This window comes from Chaetodon trifascialis, chromosome 18 (genome assembly GCF_039877785.1).
Source record: "Chaetodon trifascialis isolate fChaTrf1 chromosome 18, fChaTrf1.hap1, whole genome shotgun sequence".
Lineage (NCBI taxonomy): Eukaryota > Metazoa > Chordata > Actinopteri > Chaetodontiformes > Chaetodontidae > Chaetodon > Chaetodon trifascialis.
Window position 1 is genome coordinate 6,016,610 of NC_092073.1, and position 27,907 is coordinate 6,044,516.

The following is a 27,907-nucleotide window of genomic DNA, read 5'->3' on the forward strand; positions in this document are numbered from 1 at the left end:
GCCGGAAATGAGGAGTAGAAGAAGAACATAATGTTGGAGGAGAAAGCTGGAGTACTATCGCCGCGTCAGATGATTAGCTAATAGTAAAAACACTGTTAAATGACTGGCAGTTCTTCTCTCTTTTCAGCATTACGAAACGGTGTAAGTGGTCGATAATGTATATTGGTCCGTTATTTACACTTTGAAGCGTCTGCCGCAGCGTTGATAATGATTAAAATGAAGCTACCACTGAAAACGGGCGAGGAAGGAGGCGACGAGACGGCCGAGGACGATTCATTTGATCACTCGGGGCACCAGCATATACCCAGGGCTGCACCTCCCTCCTCGGGATCAGACAGACTGGATGAGTCGCCCAGACCAAATGTATATCCATCCCAGCTGGACAAGGAGACTATTTTTGAGTGGTTCGGCCTTCATCTAAACCCCGCTAAGCGGATCGAGTTCATGTGCGGGCTGCTACATATGTGCCAACCCCTGGAGCTCCGCTTTTTGGGATCGTACTTGGAGGATATCGCTAGAAAAGACTACCATGTTTTAAGGGACTTTGAGTTTCGGGCTAATAGTCCGAGCGATCTGGGAGTTTTAACGGACGTGATTGACCCAGTGGTTCGATCCAAACTCCTAGTCTGCCTGTCCCTACTCGGGTCTGACAGCAGGGAATGTGCTGGAATACTCTTTCGGATACTGACCCATGCAGATCCGGCCTTGTTCTACAAAAATTATGACTACTCCCTTCCTCCATTCAGGGACGCTCATCATCAATCATCCTATCAACCGTGTCAGGACGGGAATGTGTACGGGCGGTCTGAGCAGAACTGCGGCTTCTCCACTAACGAAACAGCGGCAGGACCTCTGGAACAGTTGGCGCTGCTTTTTACCATGGCCTCTCTACACCCAGCTTTCCATTTCCACCAACGGGAGATGGTCCGAGGGCAGCTCGACAAAATAGAGCTTGCCATAGCAGAGGAGAGACGTCAAAGTCAGCTTAGAATAAACGCCCAGGCAACGGTAATTACTATAAGCCCACACGAGAACCGTTCAATGCTAAGCGAACGATAACAGCCTAACGTTATCTTAAAACTTGCTCAACTTTGGCTTGAGCTCTTCGGGAGGGGGTTTATGGCATGACGGGCTAAACATAAACCAATTAAAACATACCTGTATAGCTAATTAGATAAAAGTTCACACTGTTACATTACATATTGGCCCTGTATGCCGAGGAAAGGTCGCATTCCTATCACGAGCTGTCGTCCATGGAAGGACCGCTAATAGTAGCACAGTTAGCTAACATATGTAAGCTAGCCAGTGAAACTGCCAGCTGCTAAAGTTTGCCCGGTGCTTTCAACCTGTTAAACATGATCAAATGTGGGGGATATTTCATTGACTTGTTTGCTTTGGTCCCATTGTGGGACGTCCTGTTGCTGGTGCTGCGGATCTTGCCACCGTTATCTCTCTAAATACTGTGGCCAGTGAAAGTCATTAATAAGCTTACTGGATGCTTAGCTGTACCCCTATTAAAGCTACATCCACAGAATGCCAAACGCTGTTCGTCTCTTGCAGTATTCTCTGTTTCTCTACCAGCCTGCTCTTTCAGACGGTCTGTCCCAGCTGGCCTGTGCTGTAACTGCTGCAGCAGGACTTTGATTAAGTGTTGATCCACTTGTGGCTTTTTAACTCAGACATGCGACTGTCTGCAGGATTGTCTGCAGGTGATTGTTCTGATTATTTCCCCCTTTGAAGTAGAAGTTTTGTTGGGCTGAAGACTTGCACTTGTTACATTTCAGTTTCTCTCAGTGTAACAGTAGTTACATGTTCACTGCAAAGGGTTCTACCGGTGCGAACGATGACTTAAATCACTAAACCGACGCTTTTGCATACTTTTCACACAGCAGTTCAATCATGTCATCGTTCAGTCTGTATTTCAGCATCGGAGCTTTTGATAAAAATGAAAATCTAACAACAGTATGGAAATGGAGGCGTGCCTGGGAACTGGAGCATATGTGTGAGGAGGACTTTATAAACGTAACAGGGGGAGGCATGCCTCAGACTTTTTCATGTCCTAGTGTTGGGCAAAGCAGGGTTTCTCAATGAGACATGTGTCAAGACTTAGTAGCACATGTTGCTGAAATTGTATGTCGACCAAGATAAAAGCTTAGTTACACAATAATGTAATATTGCTGTTCACAATTGGTGACGGCTAGTAATTGCAGCACCTTTTGGTTCTCATATTCAAACATGGATATAACATCTCAGGAGGGAAGTTTGGAAGCCAGCTGCCTTTCCAACAGAGCAGATTTACTCATCTGAGCTGAATTTCCTGACTAAACCTTGAGACAAAGCTTTCCATGCCAGTTCATGTTCCTAAATGTAGGGGTGCTGCCTTTTACAATGGTATCCTGAGGACTTGTAAACCTGATTTGTGTGACCGCAGTAATGCTAATCAGTTAATTCATATTTGTTCAAGGGGGGGGCTGGATGGAAGTAACATGTGAAGGGCATGTAACACCCTCCGGGACTGAGTGGGAGACACCTGCCAATCACGCAAGCATAATTGCAAACATACCTCTGTCTTACAAAACTTACCACCAGGTCAAATTGTTGAAGAAGTGAAATGAACAAGTGAAAGCTTGATGCACTTTGGTGATGTTTGAGCTTTCATGGAGTTAGCATCTACAAGCCAGTTTAGAAAAACTACAAAAGGGACTTCCTTGAGGAAGGAGACTGTTTCATCACTCAAGCATTTATCCTGTCTGTCTCCATCAGTCAATCTCTGAAGTCCTATACTCTGTCTTGCATCATTGCCCATGGAGATCCATGAATTAGCAGGTCTTCATTCCACCTTTCATTCCAAACTTACTCAGACTTCAGATTTTACTTATTGGACATGTTTCCTCCCCTCTGTTTGGGTCTATTAATCAGTGGAAAGAATCAGCATAATGTGTGCTTGGGCTTGAACCCTCCAGTCTGTTGAAACAATACAAGCGCTGTCGCCTCGCACCAAGAAGGTTCTGGCTTTGACCCTGCAGGCCGGCTGAGGCCTTTCTGCCCCAGACAGAACAGGTGCATTTTATACAGGCTTAAAGAATTTCAGTCAGCCATTTCTGACAGAGGCTCCGCTGTGAGTGGATGCGCTTAAAGCAAGCAGGAAAATGCTTCACAGCATCCTTTGTGTATCATTTGGTCCAAGCAGTTAATGCAAGCTATCCAGATTGTTACTCCAACACCAACAAGATGGTTAAACTGCCTCTGAGCAGTGCAGCATGTGAGAGGGGATTCTCACATCACAAGGTAATAAAAGCCAAGTACAGATCTCATCTGTTCTATACTTGTGTCTCAGCCCTGATACGCATTCACCTGCCAAAGATGATCACAGAGACATCTGGCCCCAAGCCCACCATCAAAAATATGTATGTACTTGAACAAAGCACTGGCTTAGAGCTGGAGCTGGTCCCCGGGCGCAGCACAGTGGCTTCCCACTGCTCTTGCTTATGCTGGGTTCGATGCAGAGCACGGATTTCACCGTACTGTGTGAGATTGTCTACGCAACAATAAACTTTGATTTGATTATCACAGTGAGTGAACCTTAAAGCCGACATCCAGTTGGTCCAACACTCTGCGGGGCTGTCCCTGTTTTCGATGAATCCGTGAGGCTGACATCATTGTGAGTCAGTCAGGGCCTGGCCTGGTGAAGATGCACTGCTCTTAATAAAATCACACATGCCATTTTTAGTCTTTGGACTGTGGTGCTGTCGAGCGTGGTAAAAGACAGTGGGAGAGAGGACAGCGAGTGAGAGGATGGTTGGAAACAAGCAGTGGTTCCTGTCATCGCTTTTGGTTGCTAGGCTGCTGTTGAGTTGCATGTTTGAAATCCACATGGATGGTGTTTCTCAGCCACGTCTGCGTAGCATACTTCTTTCAGTATTTGTATTAGGGTTTGGCGATCTTGATCGATGGATGTGGTTATTGATGCACTAACGAGAGCATGCCAAACCAACAGGCAACTATATGACCCCAACACTAAAGCCATTACTGGAAGGCTACCTGCAACTTAAGGTCTACTATGGCGAAGGCATGAACCACCTTTGCAAAGGAAATAACGGCACACATACACAGACATCAAACAAAGGATATAATGGCGCACACTCTGTTGTTTTGTCTACATGTCAACACTGCAGAGTTTCTGAAAATCTTCACCCGGGAAGGAGTTTTCCAAAAGCTTAGTTTTCAGTGACAGAACTGTGTTTATGGTGGATGAAAGGCCAAAACTCAGATGTGTTGACAAATGGCTGTTTATGTGTGTGCTCTGCATTAGTGTCAGAGAAAAAACATCTTGTATTTGAGCATGTTAAGGGTTTTACCCTGATGCCAAAGGTGAGCCTAAGGATATAACAAAAGTCATTGTTTGTGTTTGGTGTGACAGTTTGACAGCATCATGTTCCATTTAACACTGTTATCTTCTCTTGAATATCATAATGCCATAATCCAAATCATATTCCTAACGTTAGCTACTCTTATGGGATGGAGGTTGCATTAACTGGGCTCAGCAGGCATCTCTGAATGCACAGTTTGGCACTGATTCTAGAGATTGCTTTTCTGACATCTTTGTTCTGATAGTACGAATGTTCAATAACGTCATGTGTTACAGTATCTCACAAAAGTGAGTACACCCCTCACATTTTTGTAAATATTTTATTGTATCTTTTCATGGGACAACAATGAAGATATGACACTTTGATACAATGTAAAGTAGTCAGTGTACAGCTTGTAAAACAGTGCAAATTTGCTGTGCCCTCAAAATAACTCAACACACAGTCATTAATGTCTAAACCACTGGCAACAAAAGTGAGTACACCCCTAACTGAAAATGGCCAAATTGTGCCCAATTAGCCATTTTCCCTCCCTGATGTCATGTGACTTGTTAGTGTTACAAGGTCTTAGGTGTGAATGGGGAGTAGGTGTGTTAAATTTGGTATTATTGCGCTCATACTCTCTCATACTGGTCACTGGAAGTTCAACATGGCACCTCATGCTAAAGAATTGTTGCTCTACATAAAGATGGCCTAGGCTGTAAGAAGATTGCCAACACCCTGAAAGTGAGCTGCAGCACGGTGGCCAAGACCATACGGTGGTTTAACAGGGCAGGTTCCACTCAGAACAGGCCTCGCCATGGTTGAGCAAAGAAGTTTAGTGCACGTGCTCAGCGTCATATCCAGAGGCTGTCTCTTGAAAATAGATGTATGACTGCTGCCAGCATTGCTGCAGAGGTTAAAGGGGTGGGGGGGTCAGTCTACGCCGCACACTGTATCAAATTGGTCTGCATGGCTGTTGTCCCAGAAAGAAGCCTCTTCTAAAGATGATGCACAAGAAAGCCCGCAAACAGTTTGCTGAAGACAAGCAGACTAATGACATGGATTACTGGAACCATGTCCTGTGGTCTGATGAGACCAAGATAAACTTATTTGGTTCAGATGGTGTCAAGCGTGTGTGGCGGCAACCAGGTGAGGCGTGCAAAGACAAGTGTGTCTTGCCTACAGTCAAGGATGGTGGTGGGACTGTCATGGTTTGGGACTGCATGAGTGCTGCCGGCTGTGGGAAGCTACAGTTCACTGAGGGAACTGTGAATGCCAACATGTACTGTGACATACTGAAGCAGAGCATGATCCCCTCCCTTCGGAAACTGGGCCGCAGGGCAGTATTCCAACATGATAACGACCCCAAACACACCTCCAGGATGACCACTGCCTTGCTAAAGAAACTGAGGGTAAAGGTGATGGGCTGGCCAAGCATGTCTCCAGACCTAAACCCTACTGAGCATCTGTGGGGCATCCTCAAACTGAAGGTGGAGGAACGCAAGGTGTGTAACATCCACCAGCTCTGTGATGTCATCAGGGAGGAGTGGAATAGGATTCTAGTGGCAACCTGTGACGCTCTGGTGAACTCTATGCCCAAGAGAGTTAAGGCAGTTCTGGAAAATAATGGTGGCCACACAAAATATTGACACTTTGGGCACAATTTGGCCATTTTCACTTAGGGGTGTACTCACTTTTGTTGCCAGTGGTTTAGACATTGATGTCTGTGTGTTGAGTTATTTTGAGGGCACAGCAAATTTAGACTGTTATACAAGCTGTACTCTGACTTCTTTACATTGAATCAAAGTGGCATATCTTCAGTGTTGTCCCAGGGGTGTACTCAATTTTGTGAGATACTGTACATACTGCTGTACGATTCTGAGAAACATAAAGGGATGTTGCATTTTGACAGGGTATTTTATAATTAGCTAAATATCTACACATTATAGACTTGCTGTTATTAATGGTCAAGACTGTAACAGGGCAGTATGAGCGTGTAATTAACTGTGTATGTTTTTGGTCTCCAGGAGCTGACGGGTCAGAAGGTGGATTACCTGCCTTCCCCAGCAGGTTTGGGGGAATGTGCGGCCTCCTGCCCTCCCTTCCAGAGTCGGCGCTCCAGCCGCTGGGCAACACAAAGAGAAGGTGAATGGAAACAATGCACATATTAGATATATTACACATATGTAATGATTATGGTTAATGTGCTCCAAGGGAGTTGAGAAGCATTTTGACGTGTGGACAGCTTGATCAATTCTGCCAAATTTGTCTTCTAAATAATATAATAAACACTGCACCATTCAAAAATCTGCCAAACTAACAGGTTTCTTCTGTAAAAGAGGAACATTTGTCACCATAGCTGGAATTCTTGTTTTCATGTCATTTTTACTTGTCCCATTTTTCTCTTACCTTTTACCCTCATTACCTTTGTGAAGTTGATATTTACTAAGCCGTAATAGCAGTTTACTTTTGTCCCACTGACCTTGTCAGAGACACTGAGTCATAACAGTTTATTGCTGGTCTCTGTTGTTGCAGCAGTGCATATAGAGGGAATTGTGCTCAAGGGCATCTCTCGGACCAGAGTAGACAAGGAGTACAACTTTGAGGTAGGTAACATCACTTCATACACACACACAGACACACACGCTGGTGTGCTTCAGGTGGTTTGGTGGAAGTGTTCTTTTATTATGACACTGTTTTTGTCTCTGTCTCTTCCATTCATTGAGACTGTAAACGCTCAGTCCTGATTAGTGTAGTTATGTCTGTTCTTTCCTTTATTGCACCTGCTGGACACACACACACACACACAGAGTTTGAGAGAGTTTGACATTCTAACGGAAAACAAGAGAATTTTCTTTTTGAAAGTGGGGAAGTTTCAAAATATTGGATTTTCTGCATGGTGGCATGAAACGCTGTTGAAAATATTGAGACTGTTGCCAGCTATTCAAATGGAACTGGCTATGAGTGGTAACAGTGACCTGCAGCATACCTGCACAGAGCGTTTTCAGTGTTGTCTGGCCAACATGCTTGGCAACATTTTGAAAACCACATCCAACAGCTTTCAGAGGGAAGAGTTGACCACTGAAGAATGTAAAGATGATCTCATGGAGTGTGATCGCAAGTCATGTGATCGCTTTTTAGTTTTTTATCCTTCATTTCGGCCTCAGGAAATGCAAGACCTCCACTGTTTTGGCAACACAATGATGCACACAGTTCTTCAAAAATATGAGGCCAGCGTGCAACTTGACAGAGACTCCACCGTGAGAAAATGGATGTATGCAAAGCAAAAACATGCTTGGCAGAGACTTCTGTGTATGACAGTCAATCTGGATTGTTACCCCACCATCGACAAGATGGTTAAATTGCTTCTTAAATAGCAGTGCAGCACATGAGATGGGGCTGCAAAAATAATTAAAAATTTTGTTTCAGCTTACTTATCAGCTCGAGAAAGATCTGCATATCTACATATTACGAAATCAACAAATAAAATTCTTTCTGTCTTTCTCGCGCTCTCATTTGGTTCTTTTTTCACTGTTCCAACAGTCGCCACCAACTCTGGTTCGATCAAACTAAACTTAGAATTCACAGAATAGGGTGTGAAAATATCAGGAGATGAGCGAGAGGGAAGATGGACATCAGAGAAGCGGGGGAAAATGGCGTGTAGAGCGAGAGTATTCTCACGTCTAACCCAATAAAAAATAGTAATTACTGTATAGTGGAAGTTGTGTGACTTCTGTCCGTCATGCAGTGCATTTTGTGCAGCAGCCCAGCCTCACAAGAACAGCTGCGACACATCTCAACATAATAAGAGACGCGTCCAGATCTCGTCTGTTGCTCACTCATCTCTCAGCCCTGAAGCACATTCACCTGTCAAAGATGACCACAGAGACATCTGGCCCACAGCCAGCTGCTGACCTGTGGATGGAGACAAATAATCAGAGGCCCAACAAGAGACTACAAGGTGCATCTTCATCATCCTCCCTGCAGGAAGCTGAAGCAGAGGACAGTGAGGGAGACTGTTTATTAAGGCCAGGCTTTGTATATATGGGCTAAGTACCAGATAACGTCTCCTGGTCCTCAACTGAGTACCCAACTAAACAAGTTATGTGCACCCTTGACCTTAGCAACATACTGTCCTGCCATTCTGTCGGACCGTCTGTCAGTTTTTCCTGTGCCGTCCAGAAGGTGTTGTCCATCCGCCATCGTCCTAATCCATGTAAACGCTGCATAAAATAGACTTTAGACTCATCAACCCATATCAGTGGCTTTTAACATGGCTCTTTGCCACAGAGATGCAGGGAGACAGCGGTATTACCACATGGTGTCTTTTTGTCCAAAAACCATGTCCAGACCTACAATGGTCAACTGTGTACGTAAAGACCTTTCTTAGAACAAACACGCACAAACAGATGCTCTCAAAGCAGTGCCCATAAATGTGCAGAACTTTAATTATTTTACTATAGTTTAAGCGTACAGTTGTCATAAACGGGGACATTATCGACAGACACCACCAGGCTGTAAACCTGTTTGTTTCTGCTGTACAGCCGGGCATTTTGATAGGAGTCTATGGGGATTGGCTCATTTTCGGTGCTAGCCGCAAGTGGACGTTTAAGGGACTGCAGTGACATTGGCTTCATTTTTCAGCCCCAGAGGTTCCAGAAGTAAACTCAGTAAAACAGTTGAAGATGATGTCCTGTTGGCTTGACTGAGGCAGAGAGTGTTTGACCTCAGATACTTGCGGAAATTCCACCATCTCCTCAAATACTGAGGTATTTCTACTTGTGCTCCTGTGAGCCTCATATGGAAATGGCATGAACAGGACCACAAGGCACTGCAAAGAATGGTGCAGCTGAACATACAGTAGGTAGTACTCTACCAGCCTAAAGGATACTCATACTAGGCCAATCATGAAGGACCCCAACCACCCAGATAATTAACTTTTCTCCATGATTATATGTGACAATAACCTTGATTGATCGATGGACTCCAAAGCGTATTTCCTGCTGCTCTATTGGGAAAAACATGGCTGGCACAGCTATGTGGAAGTTCAGGTCAGGCTTTTTGGAACCAATGCTGAGCTTAATTAAAGTGGAACTCTTGCATAAGACAGACACTGTAAAAGTTACCACTTTTGTGTAATTGTTCAAGTTGGGATTTCAGATCAATATTATTGATATTTTCATCTATAGTCTACATTTAGTTGCTCGGTTTGAAAGTAATGTGCTGTTTTAATGGGAACATGATTCAGTGGTGTCTACCAGCAGAGGAATCTTGATCCAATGTTCACATTTTCCTTTATCACCATTCTTCACTGAATTTCAAATACCAAAATTCCACCAACTTTGTTGTATTGTCATTAAAGTGAATTGACATAGCTGCACCATGTTAAAATGAGCAACAGCAATCCAGTTTTTTGTGAGATACAGTAGGCTTACTCCAGCCTAACTGAGCATGGCTTTGCAGTAAGAAAAGCTTGCATCATCTGGCTTGTGATTGTCTTTCTAAATTCATCTGGTGTTAAGACAGTAATGCATCCCCACAGTTGTCGTATGTTGACTCAGTCTGCTGTTTATGTCATACAAACTCAATAAGATGCAATGTAATAGCGTGTGACTGTTCAGACAGCTGATCCTAATATATTTATATAACAGTCAGAGTAATTAACTTGTACTCACAATGCAAATGCATCAAAAAAAGCTTAAGTGAAGCTAGTTATTGGTTTAGTGATGTAGAAATAGAAACACATTGGTTGGCCATAATGGATCAGACAGAGTAAACGCAGTTTGATTAATATTTACTGATTGTGATTTCTGATCAGTTTTATTTCGCTCAGGAAGCCTAATGAACGTCAATCAAGTCATTCGTAATGACAATGATGCCCGTTGTGATCATTGTCTGTTCGACGTTACGTCACTCTTCACGAATAACCTTGTTTTTAGAATAACGCTGCAAGGTACTGTTCCTGCCTCTAATTCATGTTTTCCCGAGGCTCATCCAGTTATTCATAGCCATGAGTAACTCATGAGCTCGTACAGCTCAGAAAAGATGCCACACCTCCCTGAGTCTCAACAGGAATGGCATGTGGCCTAACGTACCTATTTTCTGTCTTACATGTCCATGGAAGTTCCTCCTTTATGTTTACAGGTCATTTCTCTTTGGTCATTTGGTTTTGTGTGAAGATTGAAAGTGCTTAGTAAATATGAAAACTTCTGTAAAGTACACTTTTAGACCTCCGTTTGGATCACTGGACTCATCACTTATACAAGAAGGAGCAGCCAAAGTCCGCTTGTCGTCTGTGTTCTCATGTAGGATTTAGTGTTGGCTGCTGTCTGCATCGGAGTTTGGCGCAGGCACAGGGGCTTCATGGTGCATGCAGGTGCACCTCATAAACTCTTAAACCTACATCGCTTTGCACGGCAAGTGCCTGGGTGCCATCAGGGATTTTATGGTGCATTGAAGTGCACCTCGTAAATTCAGAATATATATTCAAATGGCCCAGAAAACTGCTGAAAATACGAAAAGGTACATTTTTCTTCTCATTGTCCTTTGTTGCAGTGCACAGGCTTATATCTGTCATGACTTTCTTGTTCTTTACATTACAGCCTTCTTAATCATTAGATGCTAAAATCTAATCCAGTCCCAATATGCAGACATGCTGGCGGGTAAAACATCTGCACGTTTGAAATACTTTATTTCATTTAAAGCAGAAAGACATAAGAACTGCATAGCTGATATCCACACTTCAATATTTGCTTATTCATCTTAAGTCTTATTGCCATGGCATTTAAAGTACAACTTGGTTTATGGAGAATGTTATTGACTGTGTAAAACGGCTTTTTACACGTAGTATTTTTTTCTATAAATGTTAAACCTTTTAGATTACGTTGTGCACAATTTTGACTGAGTGACATCAGGGAAATGAGCCTCTCATAGGTCACTTAAATCAGCAAGGTGCAGGCTTGTCTGTTTGGATGTATGCTTTGGTGTGTGTGCGTTTACTTTTTACTGCCATTGTACCATGAAACCCTGGCATAGCCCCATGTCCTCTCTTCGTGCTGTCAGATGTAGTGATGAACGTCCTCTGCTGTGTTTCAGGTGAAATGGTCAGACTCTTCTTCTACTAGTGTGACCAAAACCCACCTGGAACTGGAGAACTTCCTTCTTAAGGTACCAACTTTTGTTGAAGTCACTGATTTTTCACCCATCCTGTTATAGGTCCTCAAACCACAAAAGAAGAGAAACCACAGTGCTTTGTCACTCTAACTAGGACTTAAATTCAGGATTTATGCTGCTCTTATGTCACATATGCAACTCCAAAGTGTTAAATGTAGAATTAATAAATCTGCATTATGAAATCAAAAAAATATAATACATAAATAAATCTTTGTGAGTAAATTATATAATGTCATTTTGTCTTTCATTTTCAAAAGTCTGTTTTTCTGTCATCAACAGTGGGGTTGTTGCCCTCTCACCTGTTCAGCCAGTCACATGCTTACTTCCTCTATTAAGTTAGAGAGCTCAATAACCTGCTACCAAATGTAGCCACTTAGCTCCTGTTAACTCGACAATGTCAGAGTAGCATCATGTATGCACAGGAGGAGCGTGAGCAGCACGTTAGCAGGGCTGTCTTGTCCGTGTCTTTACAGGCTGCGTTCAGGCACAGCACAGAGTGTGGCTCACCTGCATTTTGGCAACAGCCAGAGCCTAATACACAATGACTGTAGTTGTAATAAATAGAAGGAAACTACGCTATGGTTGTGTTTGCACATGTGTGGCACTAGTGAAATGAGAAGCATTACGTGGCCTGTATAGACAGCTGGATTTATTTAAATAGCCAGAAACTGAAATGTCTCCTTTGTAGACACAGCACAATCACCCTACATGAGGCTGTTGCTATAAATACACAGAGCGCACAAAGAAAGACACTAAACCTCTTTAATTTTTAAGCCTGAGCTTAACAAGGCCGCTCATACTAACTACCCAGCCGGCCAAATGGCTAGGCCAGGCTGTGATGTTGGATTATTACTCAGCGTCTAAGTGAAGAGCCAAGAGGTGCTAACTGGCTAACATTGGTGGCTGTTGCTGAGCATTGTAGCTTAGAGTTATGCAGATGAGATTTAAAAAAAAAAAAAAGGTATGAAATTAAAATGAAGTTATTTCATAGTTATGAGTTTAGTTTCGCAAATAGTTGTTTCATTTATATATTGTGCACAATTTATTCATGTGATCAGGTATTTCATAATGACTTATTTAATATTCACCACTTTCATAGTTACATAGCTGCATCTATGCTAAAAATGTGGCTGCATACCAATTCCATATCTGGAAAATCAGTAATTTACTGCAGCAAAAATGTTGAATCTCAGCTAAATCACCATTCAGTTTCTGCTCAGCGATGTGTTATGTGAGGTGATTGTATCAGCACCATGTAGTGTCAGTGTGACAGAGCTTTCTCTCACACTGCTGTTTGGCCTGTGACAGGGGAGGGCAAAGAAGCTGCTCTGTGGTCTGTGGTCTGCTGGTACGGCAGCTTCTGTGTTGCTGGCCGGACGGCAGCACGGTGAACAGGCTGTTGCTGGGGTGGCTACTGTCATTTAATATCCTTTGGATATATACAGGATCCTGGCATCATCCATGCTGCCTCATTGTCACACTATGGTGGCTTACTGCGACACTTGAATAGAACAGAGTCATCGATAATGTAGTAACTAGTAGAGCATAAACAAGTTGAAATGTCTTTTGTGAAAAGAGCCGTTTGGCTATTTTACTGCTTTGTTAATACCAAATAATGGAGACAGAGAGGCATAGAGACAGATTTTTTATTGAAAAATATTCCCAGTTTGTGGTACCATTTAAAGTATAAGTATGAACTCAGTTGTGATGTGATTGCATTTGATCTTTTCCAAGTTTACTCACAAATGATTTCAGCTCTAGCTTACTTCTGTAGCTGTTCATGCAGATGATGATGATGATGTTTCTCAGTGTATCCTGCTTCTTGTCATTGTCGTTTGCTTCTCTTTCTCTCTGCAGCTTCCTAAGGATCAGTGTGCTGAGTCTTTTGAGAAAAGCATCCTGAGGCTTCTGAACCAGGGGGAGCAGAGTGAGAGCAGGGATGTGGAGAAGAACCTCAGGTACATCTCACGAAGCCCAGATATACACCTGATGTGTCGAACGCTCAGAATACTGAAAGACTAATACCACAAGAATTTCCCGTTCCCGCCATAGTATTGAAGAGAATTCTAAAAAATGAGTATAACCTGAAACTGTGAACATGATTTATTTTAAAAACAAAAAATTGATCAGTACAAATATCCATTTTAAGACATGTTTTCCTTTATTTGGAATGAGGTATCTTTACAGAGTGATCCATCTTTTCCACTTTTTACAGTGTAATTTTAGAACACAAAAATACAACACAGGATATTTGTCATTTGAAGTTGATAAATGAACAAAAAGAAGAAGAGTAAGTAATTAAAAGAACAACTTTGACTTTAAAATCGGATCATTATCAGGCAAGTTGTGGAGTTAGAAGGAGCACAATGACGTAGATAAGGATGGAGATTATATGCATCATGTCTGTCATGGCTCAAAGGGAAATGAGCAGGGTGTTTGATGCAAATCGTGGCAGTCAGGCACTAAGGATTTGAAAGTACCATAATCCTCCATGAGCTGTGTGTCACAGTCCTTGCTGACCGTATTAGTGAGTGAACCATAGCAGCAGCAGGTAAAAAATACAATAAGCAACTTCCTGCTGCGCTCAGATCTAAAGCATGCACGGTGTATATCTTTGCTTGTCTTTGCTCATGCTTCCTTGGAGTCTGAAAACCTTTGCTGCAGAGATACAGCTCCACAGAGAGTCTATGATCATCTCCTTCAAATAGGTTGGAACATTATCTTTAACCTGTTGTGCCGGTAGCACAGTCTCAGGCATGCTAAGACATGGTTGGATGGGTCGTCGACCGCTGATAAAGGGTGACGCTGATTTTCAAAATGCAGCTACGCCCTTCATGGGATGTTCTGGTCACACACACCGTGCGGTGCATCAGTTTCATTTAGTGTGAAGTGGAACTGTGGAAAGTGAAACTTATCTGCCTGAACGCAGCACAGCGCACAACCCAACTGCTTTGCAACGAGCTGTGCTGCTCGCTCTGCTCCTCCCCTATGGGTGGAGGCTTAGCTGGTGCCAGGGAAAGCTTTTTGCTTTTTTATTTGAACTCCACCATGTTTGGAACTGTGTATGTTGGCACTGAATAGGAGATCTTCGTATGGTTGCGATGGTTTGTTTTAAGCACTGATTTGCGTGCTCAGGACAAGCGTGTTACTGTTTGATCATTGTTTACCACACAAAGCCGAATACTGTGAGAAACGTGTGTGAGTCCATTGTTCACTGTGGGAGCATGAAACTGCAGCTCATTAGAAAGTGAATGTCATATGATCCCTTCCTCCTTTACACATGCAAAAACAAACATAAAAGAATTTCATAGTGTTCATTTTACCCTCAAAGTGGGTCTCAGTTATCCACATTCCAGTCAAACCCGTGCTTTGAGAGTTCGTGTGGAAAGGAAAGATGGTCGCCACACAAATCCTACATCCCAGATTCCAAAAAAGTCTGCACGCTGTGGCCAAAACATAAAGAAAACACAATGTGATAACTTGCTAATCCTTTATGTCACATCATGTTTGACCTCATCAGCGTCTTTGATTGCTGACCACAGATGTGTTGTGGTTAATTCTGTTGTACTCATTCTCCTGAGAAGAAACACATGACAGCCAGGTTACCCTCACTGTCTCTTCCCCTCTGTCCATCTTCAGGGAAAGGTTCCTGTCTGCTCCTCCTGTCTTCAAACAGACCAGAAAGGTCTGCAGCTTCTTCAATTGTGACTCCAGTTACTCTACAAAGCCTACGTGCTGCAGATGTGAGTACCGGGCAAAAAAAAAGTGAATGTTTAGTTTAAAATCACCCTTTCAATGAGTAACATGTAGACAGTTTGGTTGTCCTCTGTACAAGTCTCACTGATTTGTCCTCATAAGGATATCATGTGCTCATGTCCTCTGTCCTCTTCTTGTAGACCAAGTGGAGCAATCACTGCATGTCTTTGATCATTTTCATTTTCATGATGCTCTTATGTTTTTTTCCAATTTAGTAATAAATAAACTGTAGAATTGCACATTTTCTAAAGAGCAGCACTACAGCATTTTGTCGTTTCTGACCATCAGACATATGGAACGAGGCTCTGTTTTTGGTTTTCTAAAAATAGCAGTCCTATCCTATTGTCTGCAGTTATTCAATTGTCTTTCATCATGATGTGAGTAGCTCTTGCCGAGGCACTGTCGTGATCTTAAACCATTAAAACATTAGATAGGTAATTGTTAGCAGTACAGGCACAATTGGTCAAAGCCAGAACACACATGGCGGTTTTATTAAGTCATGGGCCGGACGTGACCAAGGAACTGACTGGTGTGCTCTGTACCACACAATTCATCGACGGCCACCTCTTCTTATTTCCGGCCGTGACACTGTGACTTAAAAGCTGCACGACAACACCAAAAAACACAAACAACATGTAAAAAAATAAGTAGTCTTTTGTCTTTTCCAGCGTGGTTCATTAGATATTTTTTTCAGTAGCACTTATCAAATTTTGGGGTATTAAAGTGTATAGAAACCTAATGCTTTTATACTTTTAGACCGTGTGCGGCCGTTCAGGAGACAGAAACGTTTCTTTTGCAGAGTTGTATAGCTGGTTAGACTGTGCATTTGTGGCTATGCTGGAGGGTTTTGTTTGCATGTGTGCTACACATTGAATCCAAAGGAAGACATAAAATATTCACTATATGCTTTAAGTGAAGTAAATTAGAATAATTCACCGAAGTACTCAAAACCACATGTTGAAAAGATAAACTTATCTCTGTCACATTTAGTCATTTTTACAACGTTTACTACACCAAAGCCTAGAATTTGCTGATATAATAATTAAGTGTTTAGCTGGATATCCAGCAGCCAAAACGTATGGATCAGAATCAAGACTAATCATAGGGTCAGCAGACATCATGGATGTAGTCCAAAGCAAGCATATTTATAGACGTCCAACCAGATGTCAAAGACTGAAGCACTAAACCTCAAATGGGCTCTGCTGGGGAAACTTGTGCTATCATAAATCTACAGCAGTACATTTCAGTGCGATGACTGAAACAAAGCTATCCTTTTCCTTTCTAGGCAACTGCCAGCTGGGTAAGGCCTACCAGGGAGACTGCTCTGATGCCTCCAGTCAGGAGGAAGGTGAGAGGAAGTGAAATGACTCCACTCATTTCCCACAGCCGTGTTTTCCTCTGCGGAGAGTAGTAGTGGGAGGGAGAGAGCAGAGGACAAAGACAAGCACAAGAGCATGTATAATCAGTGAATGAGGTCCGGCTGTGTGTGCAGACAAAGCAAAGGAACAGCCCACCGACCGGGGCTGCTGTCCGCGCTGGAGCGACATAGTAAACATGAAAAGTGAAGTTATTTTTGGAGGTCGTTTGGAAAGGCTGAGTCTCTTTCAAATCCTCATATTTCACGGCTATATTTGCCTGATCATGGGCTGGACCGTGTTCAGCTGCAGCAGCAGTGACCACAGCTCCCTTTAAAAAAAAAACTAATTCCATAAGCTATGCTTTAAATGCAGACACGGTGAAAATATGTCAACACTATACTTTTCCCCAAATGGCCTCTTTCAGAATAAAAGCGCCCTGGCAGCAGCTATAACAAGTTCATTGATGCCCTGCTAATGATAACAGAGTGTTGCAGTTTGAGTTGTTCTTTTCCTGTAACATTAGAAATAATTGCAATAATAAGAAAGAGGACATCTTAATTTGAAAGGATATCTCTTTAATAATCAGCTGCATTTCTTTTAGTTAACTGTCTTATATACATGTATATTTTAAGGACAGGATGCAGCAGTGTCTCACTTGAACAGCTGCTTTTACCCAACTTGTTAATTTTCAATGTGTTCTTCAGGATAGTGGCAGACTGTGGTGTAGTATGTCTTGGGTGAAGGTTTCATTGGGCTTTGGGCTCTAGTAAGGGTTTAGCAACAACAGCTAGCAGTTTATAAGAAGGATAATGATACTGATATGATTGTTGTTCTTCTATCTGCTCTTTTCTGTATCCTCAAATTCACCACTATTCATCGTAAAGGGATTCCCTGCAGATTATTTTCCTGGTCGCAGTGGGGAGTCATCTAAAAAGGGCGTTTACATCACATCTTGTATGCTGAGTGTTGATTAACAGTAGGTTTGATGGTGCTGTGTTGATCTCTCTCTCAGATTTAGAGTCATATGTTCAGGGACACAAGAAAAAGCATGGGACCAAGAGTCCGTGTCAAGGGTAAGTAGGCTGGCTGGTCTGTGCCTCTGAAATGTTTTCATCCCCGTGATAAAAGTAGGACATCACTGCAGCAAATTCTAATGTAAAACTACTATATCATATATTGTAGAAAGCAGTAGCATATTTGAAGACATACAAATTTGTTTACTGACATCCCCAAATTCAGTAATAGCAGTGAGACAAGCGTTTTTATCACTTGACACTGAAAAGGACAACACTTTAATGTCTCTGTTCTCCACCAGTCTCTCCAGCGCCAAGGGTTCCCAGGGGGACAGTCGAAGGGGGGGCCACGCTGCAGAGGTCAATGGTCCAGCAGAGAGGAGGAAGAGCTGTCCACTGAGGAGCAGCCAGGAGGCTGAACAGGTGAGGGCTGCTTCACATGGCCCGACATCTTTCTGCCGTGGCTTCAGCTGCTGACAAGCATGGCTGATCATTTCAGCGTGTCACAGGCTCATGCGCTAAGTCATGATATATTGTCTTAATAAGCCCTCTAAAACTATTTGGATGTCTGTTGGCCTTCAGATGTGTTATTTCCAGTAGCAGGCACATTTATTTCACCTGTTTTTGTTGTTTGATGATGAAAACATCAACTTAAAACGATGCTGTGGCAGCTGGTTTCCAAATTGAAGGTAAAAATCTACTATCAGCAGTAAAAACAGCAATACAGAAGAAACAAGCTCAATATTTGAACAGTAAGTCATTTTTAGGTGAGGGTTGTTTGTGGCTGTGTTGCCTTGCGGGCCTTGCTGTGTCATCTCATGTAACAGCAGCAGAGGTTTAGCAGTGCCGGTCAAATGATTAACTCAACTGTAAAGCTCAGCAACACAGCTCAGTTCACAGTGAAGGACAGTTCCATGAACACCGGTTAATCATTATGGGCTGGAGTTGCATGGAGGACTGTAGGACTTAATAAACATGGCTGCTCCTCTGTGTGTCACACACCACCACGTGAGTGAGAGTACTCACTGCTAATCTCACTGATATAGGTCAAGACTGCATGAGAGAGAGAGAGAGAGAGAGAGAGAGAGAGGGGTGGGGGTGGTGCTTTGTCAGCAGAGTTTTCTCTCTCTCTCTCTCTCTCTCTCTCTCTCTCTCTCTCTCTCTCTCTCTCTCTCTCTCTCTCTCTCTGAATGACTTGTGGCTGTGACCACATTGGGAAAACAAAATAACATCGCCAAAAAAAATCAATAATGGTAACAAGAAGTGCCCGAATCCTAGAGGAAGTCTCTGTAGTGCTGTGTAAGGGTTTTGGTGGAAAGTCAACAAGCTGTTCTGACTCACTGTCCTCCTCACAGCACCCGGACACCGAGAAGAGAAGCCACCCAGTGACTAAAGCTAAGGGCAGAGGCCTGCCCACGGACAGGTGGGTCAGTGTTATGATCGTGTTGTGGTAACTTTGCAGCCATCATGGTGAAACGATGGAAGTTGTTTACACTGTGTGTCACATGAGAGCCACTGGATTTTTTAAAGTTCCAGTCACATGTCTTTGTGATCTGTATAGATATCAGAGTGTAGTGTCGCTGCCAGTGAAGCTAGTTAAGCTACTTATCCTTACCGCCAGTCTATAATCTGCCATTGCCTCCACTCATCACATACCACGTTTGCGTCCCTTGTTACCGTGTTTCTCTGTTGACGCCACTCTGTCTCTTTTCAGGGAAAAGGGGAAGGGGAAGGGGAAGGGCGCTACCTGTATAGCCAATGGTAGGTTGGTACCAGCCCTGTCATCTCAAAGGAAAGGTGAGTATATCCGGATGAGGACATGAAACAGGGTCCTGTAACAGAAGGTTCATGGCAGTGTTTAATGTAACATTAAATATGAATCGTCCTCCCTCCATCCAAAATAACCATGCGCAATCTTTTAAACTGTTTAAAACGATATGGCTGAAAGATGGTAGAAATCAACATAATAAACATTACAAACCCATAGATTGAGCCTTCACACTGGTTGCATCCGGCCTCTCAGAGAAAGTCACTTGCTAACACAGAGCCATGCCGCGTGCATGTGTGGATGTGTTCACTAAGGTCAGCTGTGACACAGCACATGGAGGCCGAACAGCCTTTAGTGCTTGATTGCTGCAAGGTCGCAAAACAGACTCATAACTCAGTCATATGAACACACAGCCATGATTCACAGATTTTTATACGCTTTCTGAGGGTATTATTATCTCTGATGTTCATCCAAGTTTTCCTCAGTATCAAAGTAGTTCAGTGATACAGGCTTCTATTTAGGTCTTGTAAAGCATTTCTGGAATGGAGTTCCAAAAACTAAGACACGGTCTACCACACTCCGCAGTGTTGATGCCTGCTATAGAAAGATCCTGAAATAAAGTACCATACATATCTACAGAAGAGATTTTGCTTATCTAATCAAATACCTCGCACAATGAATACACTTCTGCAGACACAATCATAGACCAAACAGGACAGTATTTTAATCTCGCCACAACCTTGTCTGTTAGATGTGCCGAATATCTGACATTCAGCTGTTTACTGGCACTTGACACAAGGCAGCTGTTCAGGCTGTTACTGCTTAAGCGACGTCAGACCACATTCCACACAAACCAGACTGTTTTACACAGTACAAACAGCACATGAACAACAGTAGCTCTGCTGAATGGAAACAAACAGAAACGGGTACTTTCTGTTCTGTAAGCTGATCTTTGGTTGCTTGTCTGTTGTTTAACACGCTCATGCTGTTGCAGATGGAGGCTCTGGTCCAGATACCTTTGGTGAAACATCATCAGAAAGCTACAGCTCTCCATCCAGCCCTCAACACAGAGGCCCAGAAAGCATGGACAGTGAGGATGACAACAACAAAGGTAAAATGCACGCAGAATGTGTTAAGTGCACTCGAGGAATCAACGTTTTTGTAATGAAGCATGTGCCTGGAGCGATACATGTGTCCTTTATTGCCCTCTGTCACAAGGATGTTGGTGTAACATGGACTGAACCTGTGCTTCCTCTGTCAGATACAGACAGCCACTCTGATGACTCCAGCAAAGGTCCTGGCCCGGACATGTTCTTTGCCCATCAGACTGATCCAGCCGTGGTGGGGGAGGTCTCCTCAGTCCACCCTCTGTCTTCCAAGAACCACCGGGCCCAGATGGAGCTGCTCTACCAAGAGACCAACCCAGATTTCCCCCCTCTCTCCCTCTCCCCCTTCATGCATTCTCTGCCCTATGTGCTCCCCAACGGGGCGGCTGACCCTCCTCTTCCGCTGGTCCCTCCTCCCAGCCAAAGCATCGTCCCTGATGTGAAGCCCTCATCTGGGACACTGATGATGCAGATGCCCCTAGTGCCTTCAGCTGCCCCCGGCGCTGGAATAGTGGGAGATCCAGAGAAGAGGGACATGCTCCCAACCTTTGGGATTCCACCTATTGGCCTCCACCCATCAGGAAGTCCTGCTGTGCAGCCAATGGTTCAGAGGTTCAAAACGGTTTTGCCTCACCTCCAAGGCGGTACTGATGGAGCTCCAGGGAGTGGTTCTACCCCTGCTGTCCCACAGGCTTCACACCAGGTTCCTGTGAGAGCTATCAGCGTCATGTCTCCGGGCCCCACGTCCTACGCCTCTCCTCTCCAGCAGCCTCTGCCCTGCCAAGACCTGGCCAGTGTCAGCTCAGGCCTGGCCTCCTCTGTGCCACATGTGGAGACTTCACATGCCAAGCACCCCGGCTTAACCTTACCGTCTGGCCTGCCTTCTTCCTACACGCTGACCCCTGTCCCCACTTCTGTCATGCCTACTGTAGGAGCACCTGCAGCCTCTGGAATAGCTGCATCATCTGGACATGTACAAGCAGCTGTTCCTCCAGCTGTGCCCACCCACACCCCTGGACCTGCTCCCAGCCCCAGCCCAGCACTTACTCACAGCACGGCGCACAGCGACTGTACATCCTACAGCAACAGCAGCGCTTCCTGTGGAAGTGCCCCTGTTGCCCCTGGCAACTCTATTACTCTTCAGCAAACCCAGCAGCAACAGTTACCCCCCCAGCAGCCAACACCACCGCAACAACAACCACAGCAACAGCAGCCAATGGGCTGTGGGACCTGTGGTTGTCACAACAACTGTGGTGGCCGAGTCAGCGTCAGCAACAACAACAGTGTCAGCGGCGCCTCTGGCTGCCAGGCACCGTTATTCTTCCCTGCCCACCAGATGGCAGCAGCACGGCAGGTGTTCAGCGTTCCTCCGCCTCTCTTCCACCTAACAAGCCTGTGCAGCAACAGTTACCTCACACAGGCCCAGCGTCCTCACCAGGCCAACGGTGCTGCCACCCTGTCCCCCTTCTTCCCCACTGCTCCACCTCCTGCACACCCGCCCCCCTACGGCCCCCTCCACACTCACACTCACAGCCATGCGGACGTGCCATCACATATGCTTAGCACCCAGGCTGCTGCAGTGGCAGCCGCGGCGGCTGCAAACTACAACCTGCAGCAGCAGATGGCGCCGGCAGCGTCGTTCTGTCAGCGTGTCTACCAGCATGTGTACCCAAACACACTGGGTATGTTGCCTGCTGCTGCACTGGGCGGAGGTGGAGTCAATAAAAAGAACGGCAATGTGTCCTGTTATAACTGTGGAGTGAGCGGCCACTATGCTCAGGACTGCAACCAACCCTCCATAGACTCCACACAGCAAGGTAGTGTAGCTACTCTGAGCAGGCACAAACAGAGACACCCTTAGATTTCCTTCCCCAGAACCAAAAGCAGTCATTGGTATCAGAGTCCAGCATTCAGCTCAGACTAGGAAACAGTAGGACTCGCTATCGTTAATTATGCTTTGAGCTCTTCAAACCCATTGATAAACTCAACTCATAAGCTCCCTCATTCACAATTAACAGGCTGCAGGTTTAACACAGACAGGAGCTGACAAGTGGTTGTCACATTATCGGTAGTTACCCCTGCCAACTTGCACCATCTACAGCAGATGTGCAGATGTAGGCATGTCAGTGTTGCCTCAGACAGACAGGTAATAGTTCGATCGTGTCGCCTACAGTTTTGTGTTTTAAGGTTTTGACTGTGCTTTACAAAAGTTCCCTCTGTGCATGCAGCAGGGCTAACACTGCAGACTCTTGCTGTGCATTAGTCAGCCTGGTTTGGGACGGTCTCCTCCATGAAGGGAGGGACAGTTTCAAAGGCATCCCATAGAAAAACTTGAGGAAGCAGCTGTGGGGCTGTGGAGTTATCCAGATGTGCAAATGCCAGACCAACCAGTTGGCCTTCATCCTTTAAACTTTTTCTCTTAGAAATAAATTCTGTATGAAAACACTTCTTCTACATAAAGCCCAAATCTCACCTTTGTGTAGCTTATCTAAACACGTATTTGAGTGCATTTGCAATTTTGTGCACCAATCGGTAATGGGCTTATCACTGCCCCCCTGAGGCTGGAGGGTGGAAAACACCCAGGTTGCAGCAATGCTTAAAATTAGTCTTGGACTATTGACACAAAGGTGCACGCGCTGCTTCCCGAAGCTCTTCCATCGGGGGCACGTCTGCCCCACGGTGGATGACAGTGGTGGTGCTTCACCCTGCCTGTTGGCCGCATCTGCAAAGGGGATGACAGAGGAGTTTGCAGAATGTTGTGTCATGCAATAAAGTAACTTTGGCATTAATAGCGGACATGTTCATTGAGAAGTCTGCAATTAGATTTGAGAGTAACAGCAAACCAGTGACTGCCCAGTTTATAGTTGAAGGTAGTGTGAATGAATTGAATCAAGAACTCAACAATGTAAAGTGTATAGGAACAAAAGTGTAAGAGAAATACATGTTTAGGTCATTCCAAAGTAAAAGCCTGCCACCAGTCAAGGCCCTCACTGACCTTTAGTAACGTTCCCACTGTTCTTCTTCCTCTGTGCACTGACCGTTTGTCCTTTGTGTGTCTGGATGCGTCTCTGCGTGTGTTCACGTGGCTGCTTGTGTGTGTTGGTGTTTCCTTCGCAGGTGGCTTCCGGTTAAAGTACGCGGCCTCCCACATCTCAGAAGCACTCGACAGTGCCGACTGAAGAGGAAGAAAGGATGAAGAGGAGTTCCGCTGGTCTGGTTTCCACAGTGACGGTCCTCTGTTCTTCCCCAGGCGATGTGTGTGCGTGTGTGTGAGCAGCACACTGAAGCGTCTGAGTACTTCAGGAAAAGAAAAAAACATTTAGAAAAAGAAAGAGCGACCTGCCAAGGGCTTGGTGGACAAAGCCTAAGTACTTGTGCCTGAGAAAATCTTGTTCCCATGGAGATGATTCACTGTCCCATGCACACCAACGGTCCATGTGACTCCTGCTCCCTTCCCCTTCAGTTTGTTTTTCATATTTTTGCACTGAGGGTTGGAAATGGTTAACTTATTACTTAATTATTAGGAAGTTCAGAGATTTTGGGTAATTTTTTTTCCTTTGTTTTTACATTAAGGAGAATAGTCTCAACTGAAAAAGGTTCTTATACACTTATTTCTAAAATAGCGTATTTATGCTTTTCGTCATTACTGTTCACCTAGGATTTCAGCATCGGACAGAATTGTACAGCAGTTTTTCAAAAATTCAAAGAAGAATCAAACAATGATGCAAGCAAAGTTTTGCTGTAAGGTTTTTGAATGTACACCTGATTTAAGGAATCTGACTGTATCAGAGGGTGTCGTCGTTCTGCCACTCGATGTGTTTAGTTGGAAGGTGATTGCTGCTTTGTGATGATGTTTTATTCAAATTTTAAAATCGTTTTTACTTGGTGAAATGCACTATAGTGAGGCAGGAAAACGAGTGCACTAGAGTCAAGAGTCCACACCACGACGGGATTTATTCATTTTCACTTGAAAATGTAAAGTCATGAGCGAATCATTTTCACTGTTTTAGGACACTGATGCATTTCAGCTTTTTATGGCTGGAAGTTTAGAGGGAGTGAGATCTCTCACTGTTTCTGACTCAAACTACAGATACTGTAGAAGTAAAACGTTCCCCGCTGAGTTCACTGACCACTTCTCTCAGTCATTTGGTGAAGAGCAACATACTTTGACAAACAGTCGGGTACACATATATACCAATGTATGACTAAATTCATGCTCTCTTGAAGATGAGGCTATTCTATTTTGGACACCTTCCAGGAGTAAAAGGCAAACATTTTTGCCCCTGCCTCCAGACCTCTACCCAACAATGATGTCTTTTCATGCATTTGTTAGCCTGAAAATCCAACAGAGTTGTCATTTCTTTGCTAATTTTGTTCAGCCTGTTCATGTGAGCCATTTCCTTTTGTCTGTGTGACAGAACCTGCAGCGGCATGTTGGCAGCAGTACACTTAATGCGTCAATACAGCTGCTAGCTACAGCAGCTAGCTTTGTTGGAAGATGGAGTTCCCGTGACTAAATGCAACTTATGTTCAATTGTGGCCACAAGTGACATTTACAGGATGTTACATGCTGGAGAAAAGTAGAGTTAATAAGTCTATGAAATGACTCAGTAATTAGACAGCAACATCCACCCAAAAATTAGCTCCCATTAACATTTTTAACATGTTGGACAGTTAAGTACAGAAATGTCAGCTGTGGAGCCAGCTCCAGATTATTCCGCGGACTAATTTATGAAGCCTGGACATAAAAATGACAAACAGAAAGGGTCGGAATGGACAGCAAACCTCAAGTTATATCGAATGAGTCATCCAGACATTTCTTTCCTGCAGTCTTGCTGTATTATTGTACTGTTTGTTTCTAGCTGATGGCTGTGTTTGTGTGTCATATCACCTCTCCTCTTAATCTGAACTGTGCACAGCTGAGTCCATGTTAAGCCTGTAGAAGAATCAGTGTGTGTTAAAATGAAACACAGGAGGCCAATAATTGACATTTCTACACTTAAATGAGTGAATAAATCTGAAGTATGTATGTTGGGATTTTCTTCTGCAGAAATCTGTTGATAACTGACTCATTAATGTTCTTTGAGGGTTTTAAAGAAGTATTTTGGGAACAAAGGCAATGTGTAAGACTATGGAGCCCCAAAGTGTCCAGTATGAAATGAGTAAAGGTAACAAATAGTAAATGAAAGAATAGCTGAAGATAATTCTACAATCCAGTGTTGGAAGAAAAGCTGAACTCATTGTTAGGAAATGTTATTTCTTCACTGTTTGAAGGTGTATAGTTCATCATGTGTCTGTTTATGTCTGTGGTGTTAACGCCCTCTCACCTTTCAGCCAATCACATGGCTCCTGTTTCTCATAAGCCACCAACATCAAAGACTGCTCTGATATTTAGCGTCAATGCTAAAGTAAGTCTGAAGCTAACAGCTAGCTGGCACTGTAAATAAACAGATACAGAAACTAGCTTGTCTACTTATCTCCGGCCTAGTCAGGCTGCTCATGCTACCTATCTAGCCAGCTACCTAGCAAGGCGTGGTTGCGAGCTCGGTTTAGCATCAAAGTGAATAGGACAGTGTTAGCAGCAGCTTACATTAGCTGATACATTTAGAGTTACATCAGCAACATTTTCCATCTTAAGATGTTAGCATGCAGTCTTTGTCTGTGCTCACTCTGGCTGAAAGGAGCTAGTTAGCACTGCTTACACTGACTTTTCACTGCGGTGCTGAGTAGTTATCCAAGCCTACAAGCTGGCTAGGAGGGTAACATGAGCAGCCATGTTGAGCTAAGGCTTCAAAGCTAAAGAGGTTTAGTTACTATTACTGTTTAGTTGTCTGTTTCTTTACAGCAGCAGTTATGTAGTTGATACAGTATTACTTTAACGTTGTTTCTTTTGCTAACAAAATGCTAAAGGGCTAAATCTGGTAGCAGTTGTTGAACTGGCTAGTTTGACATGCAGGGAGCTCATGGTTTGCTCAGAGTGACATGACATTTCATAGTAATGAATTGCCTCTATTCATCTGTTTATTTAACAGTATATCCTGTATTCATTCAGTACTGAACACTTCAGGGCTCCATGTGAGAAAGTGTTGCAGAAGTGAACAGCTCTCACATTACAAAGTAACATCAGTCTGAACATTTGGCCTGTTGATAGTGAAGTGTGTCCTGTGTGAGCATCTGTGGCTGTTTTCTGTCCTGTCTCTCTCAAGGTGATATGAATATGTTGCATTTTTGGTTTTAAGCCATCAGATTTCCTGGCAGCCTGGTGGAAGCCATTTCTTCTCAGAGACGCTCTCACCAGTTTAGTTATTCTGGTTTAGCCTAAATTACAGGTTGTTTTTTTTTTTGTCCAGTCATGTTTTTCCTGGTCGGGGGGGGAGTCAGTGTGTGTCTGTTTTTATTACCAATTGGCGCCTTTTCCCATACCAGGAGTCCTCATGGGGACCAAAGTCTGGTCCTGAGGAAAATCATCCTTCCTGAGGTCCTGGTGAAGGTTTAGGGATTCGCGTGAATTTGTTTTGGTTAAGAGCAGGTTAGGGAATGGAAGTCAATACAAAGTCCTAACAAGGATAGCTGCGCAAACGTGTGTGTGTGTGTGTGTGTGTGTGTGTGTGTGTGTGTGTGTTTTGGAGGGGGCCTCGGGCTGCTCTTTGGTTGTTTTCAGGACTTTGAGGACGATCTGCTTGTCTTTGTGGTTTTGTCTGTCGTCACTGCTCGACCTGCTGTCCATGCGTTAGTTCCATTAAAATCTATGCATACACACTTGTTTTCTTGAATGCTAAAAAGTGATTGTCAGGAGATGCCAGTGGTGGAGAACACGTGATATGTGATGTAAATCTGTAAAGGATGCACAGCTTCAAACACACTGCTGTTAGATCGGACAACGTCCCCAACTGTTCCCTAGAAAGTTCTTCCTTTCGTTCGACACTTGAAGCGGATCACAAGATCCTGCAGAGTGCTGGATCCAGTGATCACAAGCAGCGAGCAGATGTGGACCAGTCAGCGTGTGGATGAAGAGGGACGTCCAGTGTACATACTGAGGATGCACAAAACAACCCGAGTGTAGTTTTGCTCACCGTGATGGTTTGAAAAATGCTGTACTGTACATTTGCAAGGGGTCACTGCTGCCACCCTCAGTTGTAATGTTTACTGTACTCTTTGATATCTCTGTACTGGAAAGGTCAAATATATTTATAGAGTGGAATTTGGATTTTATGCAAATTGTTGATGTTTTTTCCTGTAATTAAAAGCAATAAATATAAAAATGATAAATGAATTTGTCCTGACTCACTTTGGATTTGTGACCTGTGCTCTTATGAACTGGAGCAGAGAGGATCAGGTGCATAATCCCACACACTGTAACACCTTATGTAAGGTTTCTGCCTGG

General features: G+C 43.9%; 1 protein-coding gene across 2 annotated transcripts; it reads left to right on the forward strand.

Annotated features, from left to right (window-relative positions):
- Positions 1-27,796, forward strand: zcchc2 (zinc finger, CCHC domain containing 2). Of its 2 annotated transcripts, none has more exons than XM_070985896.1 (14): positions 1-1,008; positions 6,377-6,494; positions 6,885-6,955; positions 11,445-11,516; positions 13,380-13,480; positions 15,162-15,265; positions 16,564-16,626; positions 17,649-17,709; positions 17,952-18,072; positions 19,005-19,072; positions 19,364-19,446; positions 20,412-20,528; positions 20,679-22,340; positions 23,641-27,796. In XM_070985896.1, the coding sequence occupies exons 1-14, from the start codon at positions 208-210 to the stop codon at positions 23,700-23,702; spliced, it is 3,504 nt and encodes a 1,167-aa protein (XP_070841997.1). In that variant the 5' UTR covers positions 1-207; the 3' UTR covers positions 23,703-27,796. The 2 variants fall into 2 exon arrangements, with proteins under 2 accessions (XP_070841997.1, XP_070841996.1); XM_070985895.1 differs by having other exon boundaries at positions 75-1,008; positions 6,888-6,955; positions 23,641-23,833.
- Positions 27,797-27,907: the final 111 nt, after the last annotated feature.